Source organism: Triticum urartu, chromosome 4 (genome assembly GCF_003073215.2).
Source record: "Triticum urartu cultivar G1812 chromosome 4, Tu2.1, whole genome shotgun sequence".
Classification (NCBI taxonomy): Eukaryota; Viridiplantae; Streptophyta; class Magnoliopsida; order Poales; family Poaceae; genus Triticum; species Triticum urartu.
Window position 1 is genome coordinate 60,603,124 of NC_053025.1, and position 27,694 is coordinate 60,630,817.

Sequence of the window (27,694 nt, forward strand, 5' to 3'; positions counted from 1 at the left end):
CGGCGGGGTAAGAACGAGGCAGCTCGCTGCTCCACCTTCCTCGCGTGGTTCAGCAACTCACCGCTCCAAGCCAGCGCGTGGTTCAGCAACTCACCGCTCCAAGCCAACTCGTGGAGGAGTGGCGAGTTGTTCCAAGTTGGCATGGCGGGGAGCACGGTGGCACGGGCAGCATCGCCGCCGTCGACGACGCCGCTCGTACCACGCCACCCCCCCCCCCCCCCCCCCCGATACCTGCGACTGTGCCATTCGCCGTCAAAACACACGTAACCGCGCCAGCCAGCAGAGAAAGAAGACAGTTGCACGGAGATCGACGAGTCAGTGGCCAGCGTGCCCCGTGTCCACGCAACATCGAGGGAAAGTAGAACATGGGAGGCCGCCGCTGCTTGGCTCCAGGAAGGCCACCGCTGGCGCGTCGCCGGCTTGCACAGACGGTGACTTGCCTGGTTCTTCAGCGTAGACCATTGTCGACCCCTGCTTGGGCTCCACGGATGCAGAGGCGCGCCACTTCCCCTCCGGCCAAAGCATCAGCCGACGGTTTCACTCCGATGAGTGGTGGGGAAGTGAGCCGCCCTTTTCATTGAATCACATACCTTCAGGGCTCCCGGTAGTCCGGTGAGTGGGCTACCGACCGGGCATGGGGAAGACAAAGGGATCCGCCGCGGCCGGCCGTAGACTAGTGTAGTGTATCCGTGTTGTGGGAGTGGAGCTCCGCGCGACCGTGCGTGCACATAGTTTTACCTTTTTAGTTAAAATATGTCCAGAATGTAAATGTTTTCGTCCGGTTTGTACGAAATCCGTCATGTTTATATAAAATCCGGTGATGTTTGCATGAATTTCATCCGGTTTATTGAAAAGTGTTTGGAATGCATGCGTCTACGGTGGCGGCCTCTCGCATTAAACCAGTACGTAGGCTGGACCCTTCACTACTCTCTTGCTATGTTCCCTTCAAAGCAAGTCCCCGTGAGATTAGTTCAGAAGGCATAATATGTTTTCTTTGCTCTCACGGGAATCCAACGGTTTGGTGTGAGTTTCAGACAATCAGGTATCAGGTAAGTACTTTGGACTCAGGTGAATGCATGGTGTGGCGTCAAAAGCAAGGCAGGGGGGCGGCGGGAAAGAGCGCTGCTTTGTCTCTTTGGACGAGTGAGTCCAATGATTGACGTACGCGGCACTGAAATCTTGAATGCTTGGAATTTACCATCCATCCATCCATTCCACACACACACGCACAGGCGTGAGTCAGATGAGATCTCGACGCCATTGCCATGCAGGCAGGACAAGGGGGGCGAAGAAAGCGAGACAATTCCGACTGCCTCGGCGGTCGCGCAAGGTTGGTGCTGGTAGTGGTAGGAGTAGCTCGCAATAACTCCAAGCCGCGGGCAGGGCCGAGGAGGAGGACCAGGAGCTAGCAGCGACCACAATGCTCCACGTTCAGGCAGAGGTCCCCGGCTCTGTTACCATGGATTGGCAGATAGAGATAGAGCTACGCGCTAGCTCGGCATTCAAGATTCATCGGATTGCTCCAGCCCAGCCAGCGTACGTACGTGGGCGAAGAATTTCTTTCTCCTCCCCACTGGATTTGCTCGCCGGTCGGTCGAGCGAGCCCCCACCCCACGCCGGACGGTCGGAGCTTGGGGATAGATCGGGAGAGGGCGGTGGCCGGCCAGCGCCGGAGCTAGCTCGCGTGGGGGCCTTGCCCGGCCGGCTGGCCCCTCTGGTGCAGTGCTGTTCGAGTGGCTTCACCAGGACCTCAGGTAGATTGTCCGGGTGATGCATGCGTAATTCAGCTGCCGCGGCTGGTGAGGGGCGCAGTGAAGACGGGGGTGTGGATCCCGCCAGACCGCTGAGCCATCGAGAGAGGGAGCCGTGGTGGACTGGACGGTGGCCGGACCACGCGCCGGAGGCGACCAAGCTAGCCGGTCCTAGTCGTATCAATTCATTTCGCGGATTTTGCAACCAGTATTTCTTTACTGCGCATAGTGTGTCATGCATCGCCAAAATGCCAGCCAGCCACTCGCACATCTCTAGACCTGTACTACTTTCTGGTATAGATATAGAATTAGCGTTCAAAGTCATCTGACGTAGAGGCAACGGTTTCTAGCTAGTCAACAGATGCTACACGTTTTCGCAAAAAATAAATAAATCTAGATATGATAATACTCCCTCCGTTTATTTTTTATAAAACGTTTCGGACAGCTAAGATTGAACTGTTTTACGCACTGTCTGAAATGTCTACAACATTTTATAAAAGTGAATTAAGGGAGTAGCTTTTTTTGGCGAACAAAACAAAGACAGTATATTGAGTAACACATACCTTTACAAATACACTTTTACAGTTTTTTTATGTGTTGAAGTCTTATTCCTCCTGCATCCTTGTTGCCGCCTCTGGACCTCCGTCTCAACAGAGCAACCTTGTTGAAGCACAGGAATTTGTAAAGAGTAAAATGCATCATAAGTCCTAAAACTATTCGAGGTGTGTCACTTTAGTCATATAACTTCGAGACTGCAGTTTATGTCATAAAACTATTGGAGGTGTGTCGGTTAGTCCTATAACTTCAAAACTGCAGTTTTATGTCCTAAAACTTATGGAGGTGTGTCGGTTTAGTCCTATAACTTCAAAACTGTAGTTTTAGGTCTTAAAACTATTAAAGGTGTGTTAGTTTAGTCATATAAATTTGAAACCGCAGGCCATGAATGGCATAATGGTTTGAGCTCCAGCGAGGAGAGTAGACTGGTCATCTCAGCCTCACCCTGTAGTAACAGAATGATACGTAGCACAACGTCCAATTGCTACCCACATGTGGCTGCTATTGGGGCTGCATCACTCTCATCGACCTGTGCGCCAGCTTTGCGGTTTTTGCACACTCCTTCGCATCGTCGACATCAGCGATAATTCCCCCACCTGTGGCCATGCTCATGCCCAAACATGAGACAGAGTCATGAGAAGAGAGAGACAGAGAGGTGGGATGGCGTCCTCCATCCCGGTTGGCTTGGGGTCTCCTCGGCGGCCGCATCAAACCTCGACGAGGCTACACTGCAGCTCATGGCCACACAGGTGATGGGCGTGCAGGTTGCAACACTGCAACGTGGAAGCGTATGGACCACTTTTGGGGAAGTAAACACATATGAAGGAACTCATTTGAAAAAATGCAGCATAGATGCTAGCCATGCAACATTAGGACTTGAGATGGACAGACTTACATAGTTTTGGGACCGAAAACTGCAGTTTCTAAGTTATAGGACTAAACTGATACATCTCCAATACTTTCAGGATCCAAAACTGCAATTTTAAAGTTATAGGACTGAACTGACACACCACCAATAGTTTTAGGATTTATGATGCATTTTACTCATTTGTAAAAGCAACTGTAAATAAATCGTCAATGTAAATCAGAAGACGGCGATGGCCGCGGTTTGCTTAGCAAATCATCGTCTCAAAGAAGAAAACATTGAAGAAGGCTTGTAGACCGCCCAGGTCCGGCCAGACAGAGTCAAGAAACACAAATCTGACTAGGCCTAGGCACGCCAATCCTCGTTGGTTAGAATTGAAGCCGAAGAATCAAGATGTACAACCATGTTATCCGCTCTGCATGATAGTGTCACACCAAGAGAACTAGATTTGAGGACACATGATCCTCCACATCTCATATTGTTTTAGGATTCTTCTTTTTGGGGGGGCTATCTGTGGCATGCAGGAAGAGCACGAGCGTGCTGCAACAAGGGTTAGCCGGAGAGACCTTATTCCAGGTTGTTGTCGCCAATGCTACAACAAATCGTCTGATCCCTTTATGCCTCCCCTAGAGTGTGTAGGTGCTTAGATGAGATGCTATGTGTATGGAAGAGTTTAACAACTAAAGTTTTCAGTGCATAGACGTTTAGCTTCTTGTAGCTAAGCTTTCTTCGTTTAATTGTTTAGCAACCAAACTTTCCCATGCGTAGTTGTTCTGCATAGGTCTACATGCTTATGCTTGACAACATTTCCTTGTGGGATCATGCGATCATTCTCCTAAATTACTTTGCCAGCTTTCGCCCATGTAATATTCTTAGCATCTTTACACCTTGGAGCACTGTAAATTTTCCCTTCCATGCAAATCGAGCCGTACTGCCCGCCGTGGTACCTGATCCTGCTCGGTTGATGCCACGCATATATTGGCAATGCCAATTAATTGGTGCTGATAGTACTGTGCCGCCTCATGCGTTGTTTGCACCAGCCTTTCCCTGCTTCCGAGCTCTGAGGATTTCTGCACGTACGACCACACCACAGCGCTATAATGGGTCAAACGAGCCCATCACAGCTAGCTGAAGGCCTTACATGGGGACACCTGATTTTAATATGATTGCACGTACATACACCCAAAATAAATAAATAAATAACTCTTCATTGGTCCGCACACTACAGATAGTAGATAATTTATTTTTATTTATTTGAGAAGAGATAGTAGCTAGATGAAATTAAGCTTGCATACATGCCCCACGGGTCACGTACGAGATGTGCATGCATTGGGTAGATCTAGGAGTAGTTGATTGTTGTATGGGATCATTGAACAACGAAACACGCCACATGAGATATTTTTCATTAATATATAGTTTTTTACTAGGATACTAATTAATACTATATAGTTAAGAAAACTATGACTAGGTTGGGACAGACGAGAACTCATCCTAGTTGATGGAAAATGCATAGGTTTCAGCGCAATGCACAGAATTATGCAAGCCAAATTCTATCATGTGAATATCCCAAGTTCCCAACTACTCCTTCCGTTCTTTTTTTTGCGGGGAAACTTTTGATCTATTCATGTTCAATAAGGACGTATGTAGTCTTTATTGAAATCTCTACAAAGGCTTATATTTAGGAACAGAAGGCGTAGTACAAAATCATGGCCTTTCGCTTCGTTTTATAGACAAGGCCTAACGAAACTAAAGGAGGAGCCAGGGACAAGACCCCAAATGGGAGTAACAATACTGAGGAGCACGCATACAAGGCCACACTTATAAAAGGCTATGCGCAAAAAAGAGACGATTCTCGACAACGATGAAGTTGTTGTACATTGAAGCACCGTCTAATCTAGGTAGATGCGAATGCAATGCATATAGGTGGAAGAAAGCAAACTCACGAGGAAGGCCTTATTCTGCATTGCAAATGGTGGAGCTCGTCGTGGTACCATCCGTCCATTGCCGAAGAGGGCCTTCTGTGCCTTCGCCCTAGCTCGAAGGGCACTGATCCATCGGGCGATAGAAAGCTAGAACACAAATGGTAACTGGAAACCAGACCATCGAGGAAGAAGAGACTCCGAGCATGACCATCTTCTCAAGCCATGCCATGCCATGAGAACCGCCTCACTGATACACGAACCACACCCACACGACAACTCGCTGAAGAGGCCAAGGTTTAGAAGATCGAACCAAGGGTTTTCACCCAGAACCAAAGGTAGTGGTGGTGTGTGTGTGAGATGCACGGTGGCGCTGAGGGGAACAACGTTGGCCAACGTCATCATCACAATAAACAACATCATCTAGCACACCAGCCGCCGCACATCGGGTAGGGGAGGGGGAAGGGTCAAGATGATGCCTAGATCTAAACTGTGTCATCAGCGACGACTTATGATATTGTATACCTCGTCGCCCTCACGATCGAGATTGCATAACCATACCCATACAATGGCACCGTCCGCTTTGCCGTCACGGTGCACACCACCTAGAGCCATTGCACCGGACCAGAAGACCAACCATGCCAGCCTCCGGTACTATCAATAAGCACAAAAATAGTATGAACCTAGTTTTGTGAATGTAATGCCTGCAGTAGTACAATACCATTACATTGGTGATGAGTAATAAATATTTTTATGCATGTATTCTATAAAAGAATTAGTAGTCCAAGATTCACATATTGGACATTGTTCTAGAATGTGGATTGCCTAATTCTTTAGTGGGAGCTTTTATACGTGGAGTAAGATAGAGACATGCCCCTAAAAAAATGAGATATATACGTATATGAGACTAGACGACGAGATTGAGATTACGAGATATACCTTATTTCTCTACAAGATGGGAAAAAAAATGGAAGAATACTTATACTACGTAGTTATCTATGGAAGAATAAACTTGGGCGTAGCCACAACTTTCCCATGCTAAAAGAGATGTTTTTGAGAGGGTTGAGGGTCTTGTGTATTGATGACTGAACAGGCTGGGTGGGCATGTGTAATGAAAGTGGTCTGACTAGCTATGATCAGTAGGCTTTGGATTGTGGCGAAGAGGGGCACACACAAACACTCATGCATGCGATGCTTAACATTGGTTGTACGTTGCATGGTCATGATTTCAACAGCACAGCTAGCTAGAGATATATGCGTATGTAGCTAGACACAATCTCTGGCTTGGTTAATTTGTATCTTTCTGAAAAAGGGACTCGATCACCTATAGAATCATGCCATCCATAACAGCCGTGCTAGCTATCTTATGATATTCAAAGGAAACTGCATATAATTAACATAGGCATGAGCCGCATGAGCCTACGCAACACTACGTATACTCCACACAGTATTAAATCAGTAATATAATACCTCCTCTCTTCCTAAATACATGTCTTTTTAGAGATTCCACTACGGACTATATACAAAGTAAAATAGGTGAGTCCACACTCTATACTATGCAAGATTCCGTATGTAGTTTGTATTGAAATTCTAGAAAGACGTATATTAGAAACAGAGGGAGTATAAGATAAAATGGCTAACTGACCCCACTCTTTAGCTCAGGTAATGGTTCGCAAATATTTACCACTCAAAGAATATATCCTAGAACAAACGAACCAAGCAAAAAATCGAAGCGCAAAACGAAACAGCATGCTATATAGTGAATAGAAACAAATCGGCCGGAAGAGAAGAAATGTATGTAAGGAAGTAGCCACTATACTAGTCGAAAAGCATAATGCAGAAGAACTAGAAATCCTTTGCTGTTTTTCTTCCTGAACTCTGTGGTCTAGTAAAAAAAAACTTATGCTTGCTGGCTGCTAATTCTCCCCTGACTTTGCCCCAGCTGCATGCATGCTGCTCGCTTCACTATTTGCTTCCCTTTGCACACACACCTTGCATGCATGTTTCACTGTCTCTATCTGCACCTCCCTTCATAAGTTTCTCTTTGCTACCTCTGTTTCTGGTCTGCATTTATTTGGCTGTCACTCTTGTGAGGGATAAAGGCAGCTGATGAAGAGCCTGACAAAGCACATTTCCAGGAGTATGATATGTCAGTGGCTGAAATCGATACTAGAGTTTAGCAGTTATGCATATGCTCATGTCAAAATCTCTGAGATGTGCAGAGCTGGGCTTTTGTGTGTGCGCGCGCGTGCGTGGGTCATAGCTACAGGCTACAGCCAGCCCGAGAGATCATTTGTTTGATACAGTTATGCCAATCGTACTACTACTTGTTTGCATGCATTCTTATTTTTAAAACATGCATGCACTCTTATTATTTATTTAAGATGTCAGAGTGAATTACTTGGTACTTTGACAACTTGTCTACTTCTAATTTGACAGAAACACACAAACCAGCATGTGCAAATTCAGAGTCTGACAGTCAAAATATATAAATAAGAGATGCAATTCTAGATCTTGCAGATTTTTAACATGGCAACTACATTGTGCGTGTTCTCCAGTGCCTGTCAATTGCTGACTAATTAAAAACACAAGCATGCATGATTCTGTGACAAAACCTAGACCAGGAAATGATTATCGTGTAGATGCAGTAAATGAGTATATTAGCATCCAACAATCCAAATCTTAATACATCATCGAAATCACCATTAATTTCTGGTACATACATAATTTTTTATCCAGTGATGAATCGCCACCTCCATGTTCAATATAATCACGCTAATAATATATTTTCCCACCAAAAATCAAGGGTAACTTTTTTTAATGCACTCATAAATCATAATTTCCTGACCCAGATCTCTGAACGGTGGTAGTAAGGATTATCAGCGCTATAGGACTAGCTATACTACGCTCCTTGTTTACTGCTAAACCAATTTGGCAGGTGAAGCATTTGTATAACATTAGGGCATAGTAGGAAGTTAATTAGGGACTAGACTATTTTCTTCTCAAAATTTCTGCCATCCTGTGGAGTTGACTAGCACACCACATGTACAGGTCAGAGCAGTAATCTAAGCATATATATACTATGTGCAGTAACTTTGGAATTAGCACACAAGTAAACAAAGTAACTGGCGTGCGCGCACACAACCAACTCGATCGATCGAGAGTACTAGTAGTACTTTGACTAACAAATAACGAACCACGAAAATTGCATCGTTATCTTTCGAGAATCCGCATTTCTTTCTGCTATTTTATGGAGTAATGAATCGTTTCAAGGAAATTAACATGGTTGCAATAATGAATCCAAACACAAACTAATGCAACAGTGACATCGTTCTGAGTGTGCTATGTATAAGAAGAAATACCTTGAGCAAGATCACCAGCTTGTCCGCCTCCGGGAGCCATGGATATGCTTTCCGGGGAGCCATGGCGATGCCAGTTCGATATCATATGATCAAGAAGACGAAAAGACTCGTGCCCAACAAACGAACATCAAAGAAACCGTGGAAAAAAAGCTAGGGGGAAAATATCGACACAGGGAGGCGAAGGAGGCGGGAGCATGGCCATCAGGCCGTCGGGGCGCCCCCGCTCCCCTCGTCGCTGCCGTCCGTGTGCTGATGACGCTGCTGCTGCGGCGCGTGGGACATGTCGACGTGGGAGTGGCCCGAGGACTGCGGCGGCGGGGACGGCTCCTCCATGCGGTAGGTCAGGGCGGAAGGCGACGCTTGCTGCTGGATGAGGAACGGGGCGGTGCCGTCGTAGGCCGCGGCCTGCTGGGGAGGCTCGACGGCCACCGTTGGCCCGGCGGCGGCCCCGCCGTGGACGTTGGCGTAGGTCTGGCGCATCATCATCATCTCGTGCTGCTGGTGCTGGTGGTGATGCTGCTGCTGCTGCTGCTGCTGCCCGGCGCGCGCCACCTCGACGACGGCCGCCAGGTGCTGCGCCTCGGCGATCTGCTGCTGGTGGTACGGGTGCTGCTGCTGCTGCATCGCCATCTGCTGGTGCGGGTGCGGGTGGGGCTGGACGAGGCCCATGCCGGCGGCGGCGTACTGCGCGTGGGGGTGCTGCACGGGGACGACGGGCGCGTAGGCGGCCTGGCCGATGTAGCCGGCGAGCTCCTTGCGCGCGTTGGCGATCTCCTCGCGCACCTGCTTGATCTTGAGCTGGAGGACGGAGATGTAGGCGACGCAGCCGTAGACGGGGTCGCGCAGGCGCGCCTCGGCCTCGTAGGCGAGCGAGTTGACGGCGTCCTCCCGCTGCGCCACGGGGATCTCGTTGAGCAGCTTGGAGACGTTGCTGGCGCCGAACACCTTGTGCACGTTGGCGAACTTGGCCGGCTGGTCCGGCGGGAAGTAGGGCGCGAACACGCACCCCTGCGTGCACTTGCGCCTCAGCAGCTTGCACGCCGCGCACGGCGAGTTCGACGACGACATCCCCCGCCTCTCTTCCTCCTCCGGCCCTCCGCCTTCCTCCGCTCCTCGGGAGAGAGAGGGAGCGAGCGAGAGAGGGGGGAGATGGAACAAACCCTAGCTAGCCGCGCGTGGGTTGCGTCTCTATCTTCTCCTCCTCCGCCTCGCCTCCTGCCACGCTTAACAGAAACAGAAAAAGGAATAACAAACTCAGATACGCATCCTAACAGAAATGCAGATTAAAAGGGTTAGCTAGCGTTATTAATACGTCGCCCTCGTCGTCGACAAATAAATATCCCCCTTCGCTTTTTCGGAGGCTTTGCGCCCGCCCGGCGAGAGCGAACGGCGAACACATTATGCACCTGCTGCTGCGAGCGGCCGGAGAGGATCGCGAGCGAGTGGCGGCGGGACGGGCTGGATCAGATCCCGGCGGCAGCGTCGCGGCCGCGGGCGGACGGATCTTGGCCTTGCGGGCGCATGCCTGCGGCGCCGCCCTCGTCCGACGTCGACGGCGAGATCAACCAATGCCGCTGCCGCTGCATCAGAAGGACAAGTCGCGGTTAGGAATCGGATAGGCGCAAGCATTAACGGAACGAGACGACGAAACCAGGAACCAAAGGCGCTGTAGCGTCCCTCGGTACTCGCGTGGCTCGCGATCGACCGATCGATCGACGCAAGGGGACGGCCGGGAAATTAATGGGCGAGAGAGAGATTCTCGCGCGCGTTCCGTTCCGTTCTCGTTTTCAGCAGGGGGAGGGAGAGGGAGAGGGAGAGGGAGAGGGGAATAGAAAAGGGATTTGGAAATGGGGGGGGGGGCGGGCGCACGCACCTCGTCCGGTGTGGTGGACTTGGATCTCGGCGATGGATTTGCGCCGGGTTGGGGGGAGGAGGAGGAGGAGGGGGAGAGAGAAATGCACAGGAGGCGGCAGGCAGGACTACTCAGATCCCAATGAGAGAGGGAAGGGAATTGTTTAGAGATCTCCTGCTCGCTCGCTCTCCCTCCTTCCTCTCGTGCGTGCCTCGCTTGCCTTCCAGAACCGAATTTTACTATTGCGGGGAGGGAGGGAGGGAGGGAGAGGGGCAGGAGGATCGGAGGGAGGGATTTTTTTTTTGAGCATCACTACAGACACAAGCGCTCATATACACGCGTATACACTCATTTCTATGAACGCACGCACGTACACCCTATCCCTATGAGCACCTTCAAAAGACTGAGCCGGCATATCATCTTGAGATTTACGAAGTCACCGTAGGCGCCTCGTTGTCGACGGGAACGTCTCCTCCCACTGAAAGCGCATCGCCGGAAATTCTGAAATAAATCCAGAAATAATGCAAGCACCAGGATTTGAACCCTAGTGGATTGAGGATACCACTGTCCACCTAACCAACTCAACCACAAGTTAATTCACGGAGGGAGGGATTATAAGATCGATGGATGGATCGGCTGCTATGTATCGTATCCGTGTGCATGCGACAAAAGGTTGGGAGCCGTCCCTTTCTCGCCCGGGCATATTATTGTCAAGGGGATTTCTGTTTGTACTGGGGTCTTCTTTCCTTTTCTTTTCGTTATGACAATATACAATACTCACACGTTCATCCCAGCCTAGGTCTTTTTTGTTTACACAGTACGATGGAAATCGCTCACATACACGAGCATTCATTCAACCCTATGAACGCACACTCGTACATCCTACCTTTATGAGCACCTTCGAGAGATTGATATCGACGAAGTCACTACATGCGCCTTGTAATCAATGGGAATATCTCCTCACACTCAACGGACATCCAGGAAAGTTTGAAATAAATCCAGAAAAATGCAAATACCAATGTCAAGTCTAGGACTTAAACCTTGCAGATCTCGACAAAGAGTGCAAGTGGTGCCATCGGAGGAAGCCGACAACCTCAGAACAAGAATGGAAAAAGGATTGATTGCTCAGGATACCATTGTTCTCCTAACCGTCCAACTATAGATTGGTCACGCACGTGTGTGTTGTGGTCTTGTGGACGGACTTTGAATATTTCTTACTTTGAGGTGACAGTGTCAAAAAACGTTGTATACTCCTATCAAGTTACGGTGCTATGCAGCTGGACTTACTTTGACTTAAGCTTGTCTAGCAAGCATTCCCATATACTACTTCTTTAAAAAGTTTTCCAAGTGGGCAGTAGATATGATCAATACTCAAATGGCCAATTGCTCATGGAATGGCCTTGAGGGTCATAAGAAATTCCACTTAGCTAATTGGCCTTTGGTTTCTATAAAAAAAGAGTTTGGGGGCCTAGGTATTCGAAATATTCATGATCTTAACATTTGCCTGCTGGGAGCTTGGATTAAGAGAATGTAGTGAGGACAATTTTTTTTTGAGAATCACCGGAGGGGGAGCTCCCCCACCTGAATATATTGCTCAAAGGACTGCCGTGGCAGTAAGTACAGAATTACATAGGCACGGTGCAACGTGCAGAGAGGTAGGAACGCCACGAGAAAACGTCCTCCTTGTCTTGTGTTTGCACAAGACGATGAGACCAGAGGTCCAAAGCAGAAATAAGGTTCCTAAGGGTTATTACAGAGCTTTGATCGACCGTTCTAAATACCATGTCATTACGTGCTGCCCAAATCATCCATAGTAAAGCCAAGAGGACCGAAGGCCATGCCGTGGTGGAGAGGTGAGGAGGAGTAGTGACGTCCCATAGGTCCGTGATGTCGTTGGTTTGTGGCAGGAGCCCAAGTCGTTGCCAAATCCTATTAGCCAGAGGGCATGTGATGAAGAGGTGGTTGGAGTCTTCAGGTAGCCTAGCACACCGGGGGCATATATCTGAATCGATTATATGCTTGTGTGCAAGGTTGACCCTGGTGTTGAGGCGGTCTTTGAAGAGTAGCCAGGCGAAGACTTTGAGCTTCCGAGGAACCTTGGCACTCCATATGAGAGGAGCAATGAGATCGTTATCTGGCCGAGCCATGAGGGCACCGTATGCATGCTTGGTGGAGAAGCTAATGCCATGTCGTAGGAACCATTGATCTTCCCCTGCCGAGGGCATGAAATCCTGCAAAATAGCCACAAGCGACACAAGCTCTTGTTCTGCCGTGAGGGAGAGGCGATTACGAAGGTTAGCTTGGATACCGAAACACAAAATGTTAGCCACTTTAACTAGCTCTAAGGTGGACTGTGAAACTAGGTGGGGGAAGGAGGTGGCAAGGGGTTGTGGAACCAGCCAAGTGTCTAGCCAGAAGTAAGTATGTGAGCCACTGTTTGTTAGCACGAAAGAGATATTCTGTAGAGTAGGGATTTGCTGTGAAATTGTGTGGCATAGAAAAGAGGTTTACGGGGATGAGGAGACTAGAGCGTTATGGTGTTGGAGATCAAGCCACTCAAGCCAGGGTGTTTGTGCAGTGGAGAGTGCTTTGGCAGCAAATTTCATAAGGAGGACAAAATTTGGAAAACTATTATAGATAACAAATACAAACCTTACCCTAATATCTTCTGTTGTCAAGGAGCCGAGGCTTCTACCTTCTGGAAAGGAGTTTTTTGGGCCTCTAGGGCTATTAAGTTTGGTTATGGGTGGTCTCTTGGTAATGGTGAACAAATTAGGTTTTGGGAAGATTGCTGATTTGGTTCTTCCCCCCTTCCAATTTAGTTTTGGGACCTTTACTATATCTGTAGGGAGCAGGGGAAAACCATTAGGCAGGTTTGGATGGTGAGACTCTAAAACTCACATTCAAGAGGTCCTTCCCCCTATACTAACAGACTCATGGTATGAGCTAGAAGCTATTGCAAAAAGCGTTGTGTTCACCGGGATGGAGAGAACAGAGTAGAGGGGCACCGCAGGGAGGGGATGGGACAGCCGGCTCAGGGGAGGAATTGATTGATTGTGTGTGTGTGTGTGTGTGTGTGTGTGTGTGTGTGTGTGAGAGAGAGAGAGAGAGAGAGAGAGAGAGAGAGATGAGGGCTATGGGATAGAGCGGCGGCCCGGGCCAATGGGGTGGGGAGAGGCCGTGGCTCAATGCCGTCAAGGGAGGTCGGGGGAGCGGGAGCCGGGCAGCCCGCCATGCTACTTGCTTGCTCCTGCTGCCGACAGCGTTGCCATTACCTGGGAGACCCTGTTGTCATATTCGTGTTGTTTCGCGTGGGGAGATAGAGAGAGGGAGAGGGATTTTGAGACGAGGACGTGGTGGTAGGAGAAAGAGGCTCGGGTGCTTCGCAAAGCATCTAATTCGACGGCGAGAAAATATCACGGCGAACTTGTCAAAATAATCAAGACACACACGAAAAAACTTACCCTAATCTGTCCTAAAAAAGAGAGAACTTACCCCAATCTGCCTCTAAAAAACTGTAGCAAAACAGCTGTTAAGCTGTGATAAATCTGAATTGTTCTAGTAAGAAAAACTCAAAAAACTGTAAAAATTCAAATCCCACACCTTTTAATTTTTGTATTATTCACATTTGTGATTCAAAAAAAGGTCACTGTTATTCGTATTCTTGTCGGGTCATGCTACCTGTTACTGTGCTGAAGCTGGCGTCGATGTCGCGTATGATTGTTTGAGGCACCCTCGATTTATGTCACCGTATATCATCATCATTACCGATATGACAGGTTGGGTGTATACGTGCAATCCCTGACAACGACTATAGTAAATTTTGTCTTGACTTGCTTGCACACCTGCATAGTACTAGTAGTAACGTGTTTTTATTGGAGGGAAGAGGTAGTAAACGTGTTGCTCGTAGTTCAGATTATTATTACTACGGCGATCAAATATGTGTCCAATTCAAATAAGGTTAGCCTACACCAGTACGATAAAAAAAAAGGTTAGCCTACACCAGTTTGATACGCGGCACATTGCACATGCCACGGAGCGAGAGCAAGACCACTAATTCGGTTGATGTAGCTAGGTTGATTGGAAGTAATGATTGTTTTGATTAATTACAGAGGAATCAAGTAGTGCAAATCAATTGACCACAACACTTCGGGGGCAACTCTAACTTGTACTCCTATTTGTTTTTCCTGAAATGGAGGCGACAGAGTAGCCTCGTCTATTAATGAAGAAAAAGAAAGTTGTCTAGTTAATTAATGAGAGAATCCGGCAAAAATTGTCACGATATGCTAAGCGTCACACATAAGATACCTCTTATGCAACACTACGAAGAAAGCCTCACCGAGATAGCACAATAACATCATCGTCATCACTTATCCTCGAGTACACGTCATCGCCACCCTTTCTTCCTGAGCAAGCGACTCCTATTTGCCGTAGACGACCGCCGACACAGCCCACATCGTGAGTCACATGAAGGTCCATGTCAATCACTAAGCCGCCGACACCGAGGATAACACGTTTTCGATTCTAGCTGAGATCTTTGCACAGGAACTATTCAATTATGGCACCACTAAAGATCAACTGATCAGACCACTTACTGCTTGTCTTATCATCGTCACAGGGACTCTGCCCCTGCATCTCCGACTTCATAGCAACAACCAATATAAGGTGATTCCGCAGACACACCAAGAAGAGCTAACTTCCACAACCATTGCCACGATCCAACAACATCTCCAAAGACGATGACCACAAGGAAGGATACAACTCCATAGCGCCGCTATCGTCTAATTGAACAGACCTAGGGTTTCCCCCAAAACTGTAAAGGATGTGGCTGAGGGTAACACCTCGAAGTTGCCAACAAAAGGAAAAGACGCTCGCAAGCGTCGTCATCGTCGACTCCAGTCATGACCGGAGAAATGACTTTCACCCTGGTCAACCTCCCAAGCCACGCACCATGTATCCATAAGCCCACCTGCGAGCCCCCATGGCCAGATCCGGATCCAACCCTCCATCACCACCTCCACGAGCCCCGCCGAAGCGCACCCACTGTCACCGCACCGCCCGCCGCCTTGTAAATATTTAAGTCGGTGATTGTATGTCCACTCATTTTTTCCGACCTTTCTTGTTTCATCCAAACCACCAAACCTATGAACCCGTCGCCTTGTAAATATTTAAGTCGGTGATTGTCTGTCCATTCATTTTTCCGACCTTTCTTGTTTCATCCAAACCACCAAACCTATGAGCTACCAACAAACAACCATCTACCGTGTCATCCTAATTCCTATGTCTCCCTTCCTATTGCCTCCCACTATCCAATGTCTCTCATGTGATCTCCAGTCTCCAACAAACCGGTTCAAAATTCAAATTCAACAATAGCCACCTTTAGTGGTGTCAAAGCTCGAGAATGAACCTTTGCAACCAACCAAGGTCCATCTAGTCTATATGTTGGGGAACGTTGCAGAAAACAAAAAATTTCCTACGGTTTCACCAAGATCCATCTAGGAGTTCATCTAGCAACGAGTGATTGGATTGCATCTACATACCTTTGTAGATCACGCGCGGAAGCGTTCAAAGAACGGGGATGAGGAAGGCGTACTCGACGTGATCCAAATCACCGGAGATCCTACCGCCGAACGGACGGCACCTCCGCGTTCAACACACGTACGGTCAGCGTAACGTCTCCTCCTTCTTGATCCAGCAAGGGGGAAGGAGAGGTTGAGGAAGACGGCTCCAGCAGCAGCACGACGGCGTGGTGGTGATGGAGCTGCAGTACTCCGGCAGGGCTTCGCCAAGCACTATGGAGGAGGAGGAGGTGTTGGAGAGGGAGAGGGAGGCACCAAAGATCAAGGTAAGAAGTCCTCCATCTCCCCACTATATATAGGAGGGCCAAGGGGGGGGCGCCGGCCCTAGGAGATCCAATCTCCTAGGGGGGTGCGGCCAAGGGGAGGAATCCCTCCTCCCCAAGGCACCTAGGGGTGCCTTCCCCCTTTGGGACTCTTCCCTCCTTGAAACCCTAGGCGCATGGGCCTCTTGGGGCTGGTGCCCTTGGCCCATGTAGGCCAAGGCGCACCCCCTACAGCCCATGTGGCCCCCCGGGACAGGTGGCCCCACCCGGTGGACCCCCGGGACCCTTTCGGTGGTCCCGGTACAATACCGGTGACCCCGAAACTTGTCCCGATGCCCGAAATAGCATTTCCTATATATAATTCTTTACCTCCGGACCATTCCGGAACTCCTCGTGACGTCCGGGATCTCATCCGGGACTCCGAACAACATTCGGGTTACTGCATATACATATCCCTATAACCCTAGCGTCACCGAACCTTAAGTGTGTAGACCCTACAGGTTCGGGAGACATGTAGACATGACCGAGATCGCTCGCCGGTCAATAACCAACAGCGGGATCTGGATACCCATGTTGGCTCCCACATGCTCCTCGATGATCTCATCGGATGAACCACGATGTCGAGGATTCAAGCAACCCCGTATACAATTCCCTTTGTCAATCGGTATGTTACTTGCCCGAGATCTGATCGTCGGTATCCCAATACCTCGTTCAATCTCGTTACCGGCAAGTCACTTTACTCGTACCGTAATGCATGATCCCGTGACCAGACACTTGGTCACTTTGAGCTCATTATGATGATGCATTACCGAGTGGGCCCAGTGATACCTCTCCGTCATACGGAGTGACAAATCCCAGTCTTGATCCGTGTCAACCCAACAGACACTTTCGGAGATACCCGTAGTATACCTTTATAGTCACCCAGTTATGTTGTGACGTTTGGCACACCCAAAGCACTCCTACGGTATCCGGGAGTTACACGATCTCATGGTCTAAGGAAAAGATACTTGACATTGGAAAACTCTAGCAAATGAACTATACGATCTTATGCTATGTTTAGGATTGGGTCTTGTCCATCACATCATTCTCCTAATGATGTGATCTCGTTATCAATGACATCCAATGTCCATAGTCAGAAAACCATGACTATCTGTTGATCAACGAGCTAGTCAACTAGAGGCTTACTAGGGACATGTTGGTGTCTATTATTCACACATGTATTACGATTTCCGGATAACACAATTATAGCATGAATAAAGACAATTATCATGAACAAGGAAATATAATAATAATGCTTTTATTATTGCCTCTAGGATATATTTCCAACACTATATACATCATCTCAATTCGCCATGCACTGTTGCACATAATATTAGCTACAACATCACCTATAGTTCAAAAGAAAGAGAATGAATCAATTTGAAATATAAATTGAATAAAGTAGTGTCCACTTTACTTGTTATGGTTTCGTAGCATATCACAAGCATCTCACTCCTCATTTTCATCAATCACGGTCTCTTCAACCAAATTGGTGGTTTCATTCTATGGGGTACATCTATCGCACCAAAAACAAGTGAAACTTTTTTGACAATGAGAACAAGTCAAACTTCATGTAATACCGTTCCACAAATCCTCCTAGGATGCAACTAAAATATAGTTCGCATCAATTGGCAAGAATAAATCACAAAGTAATATCATCCATTATACCATTTCTAGGTTAATCAACACATCTACCTTCGCCATCATAATCTTCCTATTTTGAGTAGCCGGTGTTCATGGACCTTTCCAAATATTTATCACCCTATACCCGCAAATGAAATTTCTTAATGATGTGTTTTTTCTTTACAGATGTCCATATTATTTAGAGGGTAGTATCTTTTGAATGTTGGTTGCTTCGGTCTGACACGTCACCTTGAGGTGTTTATTCTCACTCCTCCCTATTTTCTGGGGATTTTTCGCGCCTAGCAAAAGGATTGCAGGGGAATTTGGGACATCCATACATAGCATATGGCGCTTAGATATCTTATTTTTTGAGTTTGGCGCTTAGTTATCTACTTATCTTTGTTTGCCCTTATAACTGGCTCCTCCCAAAAAATGGAGGTCTTTTTTTTATGGAAAAAATGGAGGTACTTGGTAAGAAAAGCCCAAACGCAGGTCTATGTGTATGCACCTCAAGGGCCGACCTAGAAATTTTGTGGAGTGGGATAAATCATTGGGGCGGGAGCACTTATTGTACAAATTTGAAGAATTTCCAAAAAATCTTTTAGGATGCAAACAATTCCTATTGAAATTTTAAAAATTAATTTGTGGCCTGGCACCCACTCAGCACTATATAGGTCCGCCCCTGATGCACCTGATGCTAGTTTTAAAAGGCCAATGATGAACCCGCATACAGTCACACAAAAAGAGGAAGAGAGAGGAGTTGAGAATTTTGTTTTTCTTTGTTCTGAAAGGCCCACTCTTTTCCCAAAAAGGTTCTGAAAAAAAAGAGGGTCTGAGTTTAACATGTTTTTTTAGAATTCGGCCCACTCCTTATTCATCAGAAGTTTCAACAAAAAAAAAATCATGGAAGGCCCGGTAAAGCAAAAGGCCCACAAGGCCTCGCACTCTAAAAGTCCAGAAACCAATCGGGCATTCCCCAATCCGGCCGGCTGGACAGGTATGCTGCGATCCCTCGCCGCCGCCGCCGCGCGCTCGCCGGCGGCCGCCGCGTGGCGGCGCCTCCTCCACCATGGCAGAGGCATCGGCGGAGGGGAGGAGGCGGAGAGCATGGCGTACCGCATGTCGATGCTGCGGGCTCCTCCTGTCGCGCGTAAGAAGGATATTGTCAGCTCCAACTCGTGCAGCCTCATCGGCCGCCTCAACGCGCCGGTGCGCCTGCACCGGAACAGCTCCGAGGAGGACCCGAAGGCTTACACCTTCCTCTGCGTTACGCCCTCTTCCGCGTCCTCGTCGACCTCTGCCAACTTCCAGTTACTGTTCCCTCTCATACTCCCCACCTCCCCCCACCCAAATAGGTCGCGGCTTTCTCTTGTTCATGCTCGCTGTTTTGGTGCAGAAGATCTTGATCTTTGCGGGGGAGAAAAAATGGTAGCCTTCATTACCATGTCTGATCGATTGGATTATATTCTGCTTTATATTACTATGTTCTTGCCTGGTTAACTGTATTTTGTAGATAGTAGTAATAAGTAATAACTATCTGTTGCTTCAACTGAGGATTATTGGTTCTAAACATGGTAGAAACATACAGCTTTGTGGTATTCTCGGGTTAGCACAAATGTCTACTGCAGTATCAAGCAGAAAAGTTTTCATTGTCCAATTGCGGTAGGCGTATTGTTCCATGTAGGCACAACAGAGTAACCTTCTTATATGAAAGAAAAGGAAACACAGGTGTATGAGTAGACTGTTGGACATTGTCATACCCAAGTTAGTAGGATGTACTTAACTTAGGTCCATCCTGTCAGGGAGCAAATTCAATGCTTGTGGTGGTAGAAACAGCGCAGGTAGAAAGTTGTATTTCCAAAATGTAATCTGCAAGGACTATATTAAGAGAGACATATTCATGCACGGTATCTTTTGGAGCTTGGGATGACTTACGTGCTTCACTCCGTCAAAAATTTGTGCAACTCTTGAGAGGTGAAACATAGAAGCACCTCGGGATGTAACTCTAGCTATATCCACCAAGCAAAACATTAATCTAATAGTACAAAGATCATGTTTTCATAGAGCCTGTAAACTTAATTACATCTTCGCAATGTTATATGATTGTTCCAACTCATGATTATTGTAATTTTGTGGTCTCAAATTTCTATCACCATACTTACAGTGTAAACAATTTGAACAGTGTGACATTGCAGATGAAGGGCGCTATGGCAAATGTGTGCCTGAAGCATTTGAAGTACAATGACCTTGTACATGTATCTGGTCTTCTGAACTCTTATCATAAAGTCAGTGGAACTGGTGAAAAGTATATGTGCTATAAGGTTAGTCAGTTGTTGAGCGATTGCAACTTCTTACGAACAGATGATGCTGTACCATTCTGAGATATACAGCTTTCTTCTAGAGATCATTTAGAAGATCGGTTTGGTGCTCTTACCATTAGTGGTCCTGTCCTAGCCCTGATTTTATGTTACCACATCCTTCCTCTTGTGTATACTTGTGTAGTCGTAGTTACTTCCACTATCTTTGACCATATACGACGCATACAAAATTGTTTCTACTTCAATAACTACAAAATATGTTACTCCCTCTGATCCAAATTAATTGTCGTAGCTTTAGTACAGACTTGTACTAAAACTGCGACAATTAATTTGGATCGGAGGGAGTAACAATTGTTTCCCTGTGTTGCTATGTGTTATTGTTGGTCTTGAAAATACTTTTGTATGCTTTGTATCGTCTATACTTTCCTAATACGAAATCCATTATTCCATAGATCCACGTCAAGGAACTGAATTACGTTCATGATCCCAAGAAGCCTAGGAATGATAAAGACTCGGTAGATCCGGCATCAACACCATCTGCGGATAGTATGTACTTCTCAGTTGACTTTGTTCATTCCTGTTCTGTATTGTAGTCCTTTTGTCTCTTATCTAATCTCTTACTGTCTTCTGTTGTATCAATTAGGTCAAACACTTGAAGAAATCAAGTACAGAGAAAGGCTTCGTCTGTGGCAGGTCTTCTTTGCCAGCCCTTACGAGTGGTGGGATAACCGGCAATACAAACCATATGCCAGTTGCCCTGATTTTAAGCACAAGGACACCCGTGAGCAGCTATGGCTTCATCCAGATGACCCTCCTTGGGTAAGAAAGCAGCTCGAATTGATTGACCAGCAAACAGCAGAGAGTGGTCGCAGGGATGGCAGAGGGCGCTTGACAAACCCAAGATGGAACGCTCAAGCCTTCAACTACTCTGACGAATGTGACGATGATGAGCAGGACACACAAAGGCAGGCGAATGGATGACTGAATTCTGCAAGATGACTGATAAGGCGGGTCTCCTGCACTGATTATGCTTGACTGTAAAACTGAATGGAAGTGTGTGTGTGTATAGATGGTAGAGAACTCAATCGCATGACTCGTCGGACTATGGGATTTGGTCCTTGTGTGCAAATGCTGAATAGTGTGGGTTGTAACTCGTGTGCATTCAGTGCTGCAATGGAGGGAATCTGGACATCCGATGCACTTTATTAACTCTTAGCTAGTAATGTTTATCCAGAACAATAATATACGCTAACAGCTAATTGCTATATGAAATTGCATGATAGCAAACTGTTCCCTTGGTCTGTATCCACTGAGGGTTGCTGTTATTTGCTTCAGAGAAAGCTGAAAAACCATCTAGAGGACTGCTGGGTCTCTGTATCTCTTGAAAACAGTCTCAATGTCATCAAGAACTTGTGGCGGCAGAGGCCGTGGAGCGCTGGTGAACGCTTCGATGTTCTCCTTCAGCTGATCCATGGTGGTCGCTCCGATGATGGTGCTAGCTGTGAATGGGCGGTCACGGACGAAGCCCAGGGCAAGCTGGACCGGAGTTAGCCCATGCTTCTTCGCGACCTTGAGGTATTCCTTCGTTGCTTCCTGTCAAAACAACACAAGAAAATTATTTGCACATAATTTCGAATGGCAATATACTACTCCCTCTGTAAACACACAAATGTAAGACGTTTTAGGTCACTATAAGAGGGAGTACTTGGTTGTAGTGGTCCAGAGTGTGTGTGTGTGTACCTTAGCCAGAGGGGCGTTGTAGCGCTGCATGTATCCAGGGAAGAGATTTAGCCTGAAACTCTTGCTGTTGCCACAGCTATCATCCAGATACTTTCCGGTCAGAACACCGCTGCCGAGCGGGGAGTAGGCGAGCAGCCCAATGTTGCAGTTGTTTGGGTGGCAAACCTCAGCAAGATCAACTGCGACAAAACAAAGCGTGCAGACTCCATTATACCATAGGGTTCAAGTGACTGAAAATGAATAGATCTTGGTCGACATCTCTGCTTCACCTTCGAAGCTGCATCTCACAAGTAGACTGTAACCGTTCTGGATGCTCACAATCTTCGGAAGTCCATGAAGCTTTGCAGCCTGTACAAACCGCATTACCCCGTACGAGGTTTCATTGGAAACGCCGATGTATCGTACCTATATTAGAAGAGACCAACAGGGAATTATATACTGGTCTGCGGTTACCAATCTGCTATCTTTGGCTGTCTTCTGCATATTCAAAATGTGCGCCCATGAACGCATCAATCATATATGGTCATAATCTAGAATAAATCTAGGCTATTATTACAATAAAAAATACACATGTTTTTTTATAAAAGTGCAAAATACATGCACCAAATCCTAGGGGAAGATGAATCCATACTAAGGTTGTGTTCAGTTAATTATTTTGTTGTTTCAAAAAAAAAGTATTACCTTTCCTTCATCAATTAGTTCCTGAAGAGCTTTCAACTGATCCTCAAATGGGACGCTTGGCCTCCATTTAGTTGAATCATAACTGAATTCGCCATATAGTGCCACATACCTATCTGGCCTGAAGACATGAAGCAAACCTTTGGAGCTAAGGTTGTCTTTTTTTCAAGTAAAATAATAATGAAAACATATTAGTACTACAAACAAAATAATATCCTACCTGAAAAAATTGTATGTGAATAATGAAAGAACTAACACAATTATGCTTAAATGAAGGATGTGTGCTGAAAACAGTCTATATAAGACGACAAAAAGACTCCCAAAGGATGGAAAATAGAACTCAGATGTACAATTTTCCAAGTTATATAAGGAAATGCAAAGTATGCAATATGATTGTGTATGGATCAATCTGGAACAAGATGTGGAAGTTATTCTGATCAAGAATAATCTTCAAAATAAACACTTACCAGTGTATGTGAAGCAAATCAATGTAGTCTGTAGATAAGCGTGAAAGGCTCTTTTCGACACTTTCCTTTATATTTGGAGCATCAACACGCACCATTTCTGCATTGTCCCGAAGAAAAGTGCGATCTGAATAACCAGAAACTTTGGTGGCCAAAATTACCTGGTCAGAAACAGAATATAAATTGGGCAGGTGCCGTGTTTCAGTGACACCATTCAAACATGCTATCTGAAGAGGAAATCAGGGGACTACAAATGGATTCGGAAACTACAAACAAATTATAAGGCTGTTCTAGGTTGTTTTAGGTTACTTTATCTCGTGGCTTGGATTTCATCCACCTGCCTACATATAGATCAGTCCTCCCTTGAGTCTCCTCCTTGGGTTGAATTGGGTACTAAAAGGCAATGAAAATATTTCAATTACAATTGGGATCAACTTCAGAAAATGAGACAGTGGTTGAAGGGAAGCAAGGAATGTCGACTGACAATTTCTGCGGTGTCGAGTATGTTGATGCCCTGATCAAAAGAATAAGATAGCATATCATGTGATTCCTTCTCTGTGCTTTGTTCTCCAAAGGTCATCTAAAAGAAGTAATATTCAGACTAGGATGTAAAGAGAAATGTGACAACAACGACAACATTAGAAACATGATAGTTCAACTATGCACATACTGTTCCAAGAGTTATCTCGCTGATAAGGAGATCTGAATCTCCCAGCTTCCTGTACTGCAACTTCGCCGGTTCCTGCGCGGACCGAACTCGGCTGCGGACGCGTCTCCGGTGCCATCGTCGGGACTGTCGGGCACCCAACCCTGATAAGTCATTTCCAGAGGATGAGGAGATTGCCGCAAACGAGGATAGCATCATTTGTCGCGTATATACTGTTGTCGAATTTTTTGTTGTTGCATACACTCAAACCCCTGTTCTTGCACATTCCAACAAACACATCAAGAAGCAAAAAAACACCAGTATGCAGCCACTTTTGTCTGCCAGATGTTTGGAAGTTTGAAAGAAATACCCTGGTCTCTCTTGTGCCGCCTTCTTGGCCAACACAGCTCTTCAGTTCACCGGCGAACTAGAGACCGAAGCACGGGACGAGGGAGGGAGGGGAGGAGAGCTCGCGAATGGAGGGAGAGGGGCGCAGGTGGGGCGAAAATACTAGGAAGCCAGCGGACGGCGGAGGTTGATCCGGACGGCGGTCTTCGTCAAACGTTGTTTTGCGGGGTTGATGCAGACGGCGGCCAGCGACAGGGCAAATTTGTGGCGAAGATCCATGAAGGAAAAGACGGTCATCGGTCACCGTCTGAGCAGGACGAGAAGGCACCAACAAAAATGGGAGTGTGGCTGTAGCCCTGAAAAACGTATGTCGGCTCCTTCAGAACCGCACGAGCACCCACACGTACTAAACGAGCAGCAATGGATCATCGTTCATGGATCCTTCATTCAAGTCGATCGCTCGGTCCTCAAGGATGGTAACAAAGCACATCGTTTTCTTACAGGCCATGCGCACCTTTTCTTTGGAAAAATATCCGACGCATGTGCGGGGGAGTATAAAATTTCATCAAAAATACGAAGCACCTCAACCATAATAAAAGCTACATCGAGGTCAGTAGACTGTTGAACGGCTTTTACAGCCATCAACGTGCACAGCTTACGTGTGATTTTTAGGCATTTTCGGGTGCAAATGAACACACAGATCACGTTGTGAATGAATGGTGAAGTAGGGCTGAGCAGGTGCGTGCTCATCAATCTCAAGATGTTGTGCCGACCCAACATCTCGAAGGTGCATGTAGGAATAGTGTGTGCGTATGCGTGTTCATGGGGTGTGCATGAGCATCTGTCATTGTATTGTACAGTGTTCAGAGAAAAAAAACTGAACCAAGGTTCTGTTTTATTATCCCTTATATATGTTCTGCGCGATTTCCTTGATTATCTCAACTTTCCTGGTTTGCCCCTGCGAGCTGCCTCTTATCTCTTCGCATGCGTGTGTATTTTAAATTTTAAAGCCCTATGATTGAGAAATACAGGGATTATTTACACGGACACACGGCGCGTACGCCTCAAATACCAACTCGCACGCCACGTTTCCTTCGACACACACAAAAAAAAACTCGCACGTCACGTCGATTTAGGTTTCCAGAGTAAACTCGCGCGTGTGGCGGAAAGAAAAGAGTTAGGGTAAAGCCTCGCTCGTCGCCGTCTCTCTTCCCCCAATGGCACAGCGGATCTCCTCGACGCCGTGCGACGCGTCCGGCTGCGAGGCGGCGCCGCTGCTGGACGTCGAGAAGGGCGTACCCGAAGAACACGGCACGGCGTCGCCGGCGGACGATGGGGGCGTGGAAACGTCCGGCTGCCGGCGCTTTTTCCAGGTAACTAACCACGAAGCCCCCCCACAAAAAATAGCAAGTCGTGATGCGTTCGATGTGCTACCTGAAACTGAATTTGCCCGGTGTGTATATAACTAACTGAATTCTGCAGGGGTTCTTGGCCGTTGTGTGGCTGTTCATGGTGAATCAGATGAGGAAAGATTATAGCGCCTGCGATAATGCCGAAACGAGACCGGTCATGGCGCTTCTGATGGTAGTGATCGCCTTTACTGTTGCCAACGTGTTTCACTTGATCAGCACACAGCCTGCGTATCCTCCGGCATAATCTACCTCCGTGTTTCACTGATTTATTTGGTAGCCCGCTTTTACCTGAAGTACTTGTTCGATAAATAAGTGCACATTATAAAAAAAATTATGACACATTATGGAGTGGGGTAAAAAAAATGCAGTGAAAAGGTGCAATCCATCATCTTTCTCCTTTTTAACTACCTCAACCTCGGTGAGTTAAGTACATGTATGAAGTGAGTAAACCATGTGTTAAATGTTATTGATCTTGATTACTGTGTGATGTGAGATCAATTTTTTCTACTTTAGAGCAAGTATAATAGGTCCTAGTTAGCAGACTATAAGATGTTCCACGTCAGCAAAATCTTACCTGGAGAAAAGAGAAAATAAAAGAGAAAGGAGCCGGCGCTTCATCAAGCGCCCGGCAATAGCACAAGCTTCGATGAAATGGAGCTGCATGCAGCCTGCGCAAGGACTAAAGGCAGGTGCCAGCCAATCACTATGCCCTTCGTTGCATCTCTCGCCACGGAAGCACTAAGAGCATCTCCAGCCGTTGGCCTTTCAGGGAGCGCCTAAAATCACCCCCTGGGGGTGAGCCGGCGCAAAAACTCGGCCTAGGGCCGAGTTGGTCCCCAGTCGCTGTCTCCATGCGCGTTTAAAAAAAATAAAAAATATAGCAAAGTTCAAAGTTTGGCGAAGTTCGGTATATATTACATTTAAAAAGCGGGTTTTTATTACATAATATATATAATTAAAAAAGAACTGGTTAAAATCGGAGTAGTCGCCATCGTCGCCGCCGTCGTCGTCGTCCGGCTTCTCCTCCTTGACGCGGCCGTCCCTGGTGGACCCTTGACCGGCGTCGCCTATGCGGGCTGGCGGCGGCGGCGCGGCGTCGTCGTCGCTGTCCTCGATGACGACGATTCCTCCCTCGGCGCGGCCCCGGTGGCGCTGTGCGAATCGCCGCAGGGCGACGCACTGGCGCTCCCTCGCCATCTTCAGGGAGTCCGCGCGCGCCTATTCTAGGGCCGCGTCATCGTCGAGCTCGACGTCGCCGCCGTGCTCCGTCTTCACCGCGGGGAGGCCCGGCTCTGTCTGCACCGACGCCAGGCCCGGCTCCGTCTTGGGCTTGACGAAACGCGGAGGAGCCGACGAGGGGGCGCGCCGGCCGCCCTCATTGATGACGATGCCGGCGCTGCGAGTGCGCCGGCCGAGCGGCGTCTCCGCCGCGGGCTCGGCCTTGACGCCGAGCAGCGCCGGAGCGCCGGACGAGTGTGAGGAAGAGCGGGAGGAGGAGGAAGAAGAGGAGGCGCCGAACCTCCTGGGCAACCATTGCCCGTCGCGTCGGCGGTGAGCCGTGGCCGTGGCGGCCGCCTTCGCCGGGGGTATGCCAACGACGGGTCGTTGCCGCCCTCGAGGTACGTCAGAACGCCCTCGAGGGTGCGGGCGGGGACACCCCACCGCAGGTGGCGTCCCTCGCTGTTCTTCGGTCCGCCCACCACCGGCGCCTCGTTGATGGACGCCATCCTCTGCTGCTGCCGGCGCTGGAAGTACGCCGTCCACACCGTTATGTTGTCGACGGCGTACTCGGGGAGGGCGAGCTGGGCGTCGGTGAAGGAGGCGCGCACGACGTCGACCTCGTCGGCGAAGTAGCCCGGTTTCGCCACGGCGTCGGGCAACGGAGGAATGGGCACTCCCCCGTTGCTGAGTCTCCACCCCGTTGGCCCAGCGCGCATGTGCGTCGGCGCCGGGATGTTCGCCTAGAACAGGAGCCAAGACTCCTGTTCGTGGAGCGATCGGCGGCCGAAGCCGTTGGTCGCGGCCTCATCGCCGGGGAATCGCTCGGCCATCGGGAGAGGGAGGGAGGGAGAGGGAGGGCTCGGCGGCGGCGCTCGGGAGATGTAGATGGCAGGCTAGGGCTGGTGTGGCTGGTGTGGCCAGAGGTGAGGGAGGCCACCGGCTTATATAGCGGCGCCGCCCCGTGTGTACGCGTGCGAGGGAGGGGAGGCGTCGGCATGCCGCCCCATAACGCGCCGCCCGTGAGGAATCACTGGTAAGGCTGACCGGCGGCAGCCTTGC

At 48.0% G+C, this 27,694-nt stretch overlaps 4 protein-coding genes across 6 annotated transcripts; 2 read left to right on the forward strand and 2 right to left on the reverse strand.

Annotated features, from left to right (window-relative positions):
- Nucleotides 1–6,819: 6,819 nt before the first annotated feature.
- LOC125550656 (LOB domain-containing protein 36-like) lies at nucleotides 6,820–10,498 on the reverse strand. 2 transcript variants are annotated; one of them, XM_048713700.1, is made up of 4 exons: nucleotides 10,326–10,498; nucleotides 9,859–10,032; nucleotides 8,453–9,667; nucleotides 6,820–7,208 (listed from the first exon to the last, which is right to left on the reverse strand). In XM_048713700.1, exon 3 carries the CDS (start codon nucleotides 9,518–9,520, stop codon nucleotides 8,654–8,656), a length of 867 nt encoding a protein of 288 aa, XP_048569657.1. In that variant the 5' UTR covers nucleotides 9,521–9,667; nucleotides 9,859–10,032; nucleotides 10,326–10,498; the 3' UTR covers nucleotides 6,820–7,208; nucleotides 8,453–8,653. The 2 variants fall into 2 exon arrangements, with proteins under 2 accessions (XP_048569657.1, XP_048569658.1); XM_048713701.1 differs by having other exon boundaries at nucleotides 8,453–9,675.
- Nucleotides 10,499–18,769: 8,271 nt separating this feature from the next.
- On the forward strand, nucleotides 18,770–21,330 carry LOC125550658 (protein OSB1, mitochondrial-like). Its single transcript, XM_048713704.1, has 4 exons — nucleotides 18,770–19,118; nucleotides 19,991–20,129; nucleotides 20,579–20,672; nucleotides 20,770–21,330. Exons 1-4 carry the CDS (start codon nucleotides 18,808–18,810, stop codon nucleotides 21,105–21,107), a joined length of 882 nt encoding a protein of 293 aa, XP_048569661.1. The 5' UTR covers nucleotides 18,770–18,807; the 3' UTR covers nucleotides 21,108–21,330.
- On the reverse strand, nucleotides 21,312–24,183 carry LOC125550657 (protein tas-like). 2 transcript variants are annotated; one of them, XM_048713703.1, is made up of 9 exons: nucleotides 24,025–24,183; nucleotides 23,679–23,926; nucleotides 23,493–23,522; nucleotides 23,318–23,401; nucleotides 23,012–23,169; nucleotides 22,548–22,665; nucleotides 22,136–22,271; nucleotides 21,867–22,045; nucleotides 21,312–21,719 (listed from the first exon to the last, which is right to left on the reverse strand). In XM_048713703.1, the coding sequence occupies exons 2-9, from the start codon at nucleotides 23,871–23,873 to the stop codon at nucleotides 21,480–21,482; spliced, it is 1,140 nt and encodes a 379-aa protein (XP_048569660.1). In that variant the 5' UTR covers nucleotides 23,874–23,926; nucleotides 24,025–24,183; the 3' UTR covers nucleotides 21,312–21,479. The 2 variants fall into 2 exon arrangements, with proteins under 2 accessions (XP_048569660.1, XP_048569659.1); XM_048713702.1 differs by having other exon boundaries at nucleotides 23,493–23,588; nucleotides 24,025–24,182.
- A 933-nt stretch (nucleotides 24,184–25,116) lies between these two features.
- LOC125550659 lies at nucleotides 25,117–25,849 on the forward strand. The gene is made up of 2 exons (XM_048713705.1): nucleotides 25,117–25,375; nucleotides 25,485–25,849. Exons 1-2 carry the CDS (start codon nucleotides 25,220–25,222, stop codon nucleotides 25,656–25,658), a joined length of 330 nt encoding a protein of 109 aa, XP_048569662.1. The 5' UTR covers nucleotides 25,117–25,219; the 3' UTR covers nucleotides 25,659–25,849.
- The last annotated feature ends 1,845 nt before the right edge of the window (nucleotides 25,850–27,694 follow it).

Excerpts from the sequence above, each read along its gene's own strand:
- LOC125550656 (XM_048713700.1), bottom strand. The coding sequence starts at position 9,520 with ATGTCGTCGTCGAACTCGCCGTGCGCGGCGTGCAAGCTGCTGAGGCGC.
- LOC125550658 (XM_048713704.1), top strand. The coding sequence starts at position 18,808 with ATGCTGCGATCCCTCGCCGCCGCCGCCGCGCGCTCGCCGGCGGCCGCC. Across the intron at positions 19,119-19,990 it reads TCGACCTCTGCCAACTTCCA|TGTGACATTGCAGATGAAGG; the intron begins GTTACTGTTCCC and ends CAATTTGAACAG. Across the intron at positions 20,673-20,769 it reads ATCAACACCATCTGCGGATA|GTCAAACACTTGAAGAAATC; the intron begins GTATGTACTTCT and ends TGTATCAATTAG.
- LOC125550657 (XM_048713702.1), bottom strand. The coding sequence starts at position 23,873 with ATGATGCTATCCTCGTTTGCGGCAATCTCCTCATCCTCTGGAAATGAC. Across the intron at positions 23,589-23,678 it reads GCGAGATAACTCTTGGAACA|ATGACCTTTGGAGAACAAAG; the intron begins GTATGTGCATAG and ends TACTTCTTTTAG. Across the intron at positions 23,402-23,492 it reads TACTCGACACCGCAGAAATT|TACCCAATTCAACCCAAGGA; the intron begins GTCAGTCGACAT and ends ATTGCCTTTTAG.
- LOC125550659 (XM_048713705.1), top strand. The coding sequence starts at position 25,220 with ATGGCACAGCGGATCTCCTCGACGCCGTGCGACGCGTCCGGCTGCGAG. Across the intron at positions 25,376-25,484 it reads GCTGCCGGCGCTTTTTCCAG|GGGTTCTTGGCCGTTGTGTG; the intron begins GTAACTAACCAC and ends TGAATTCTGCAG.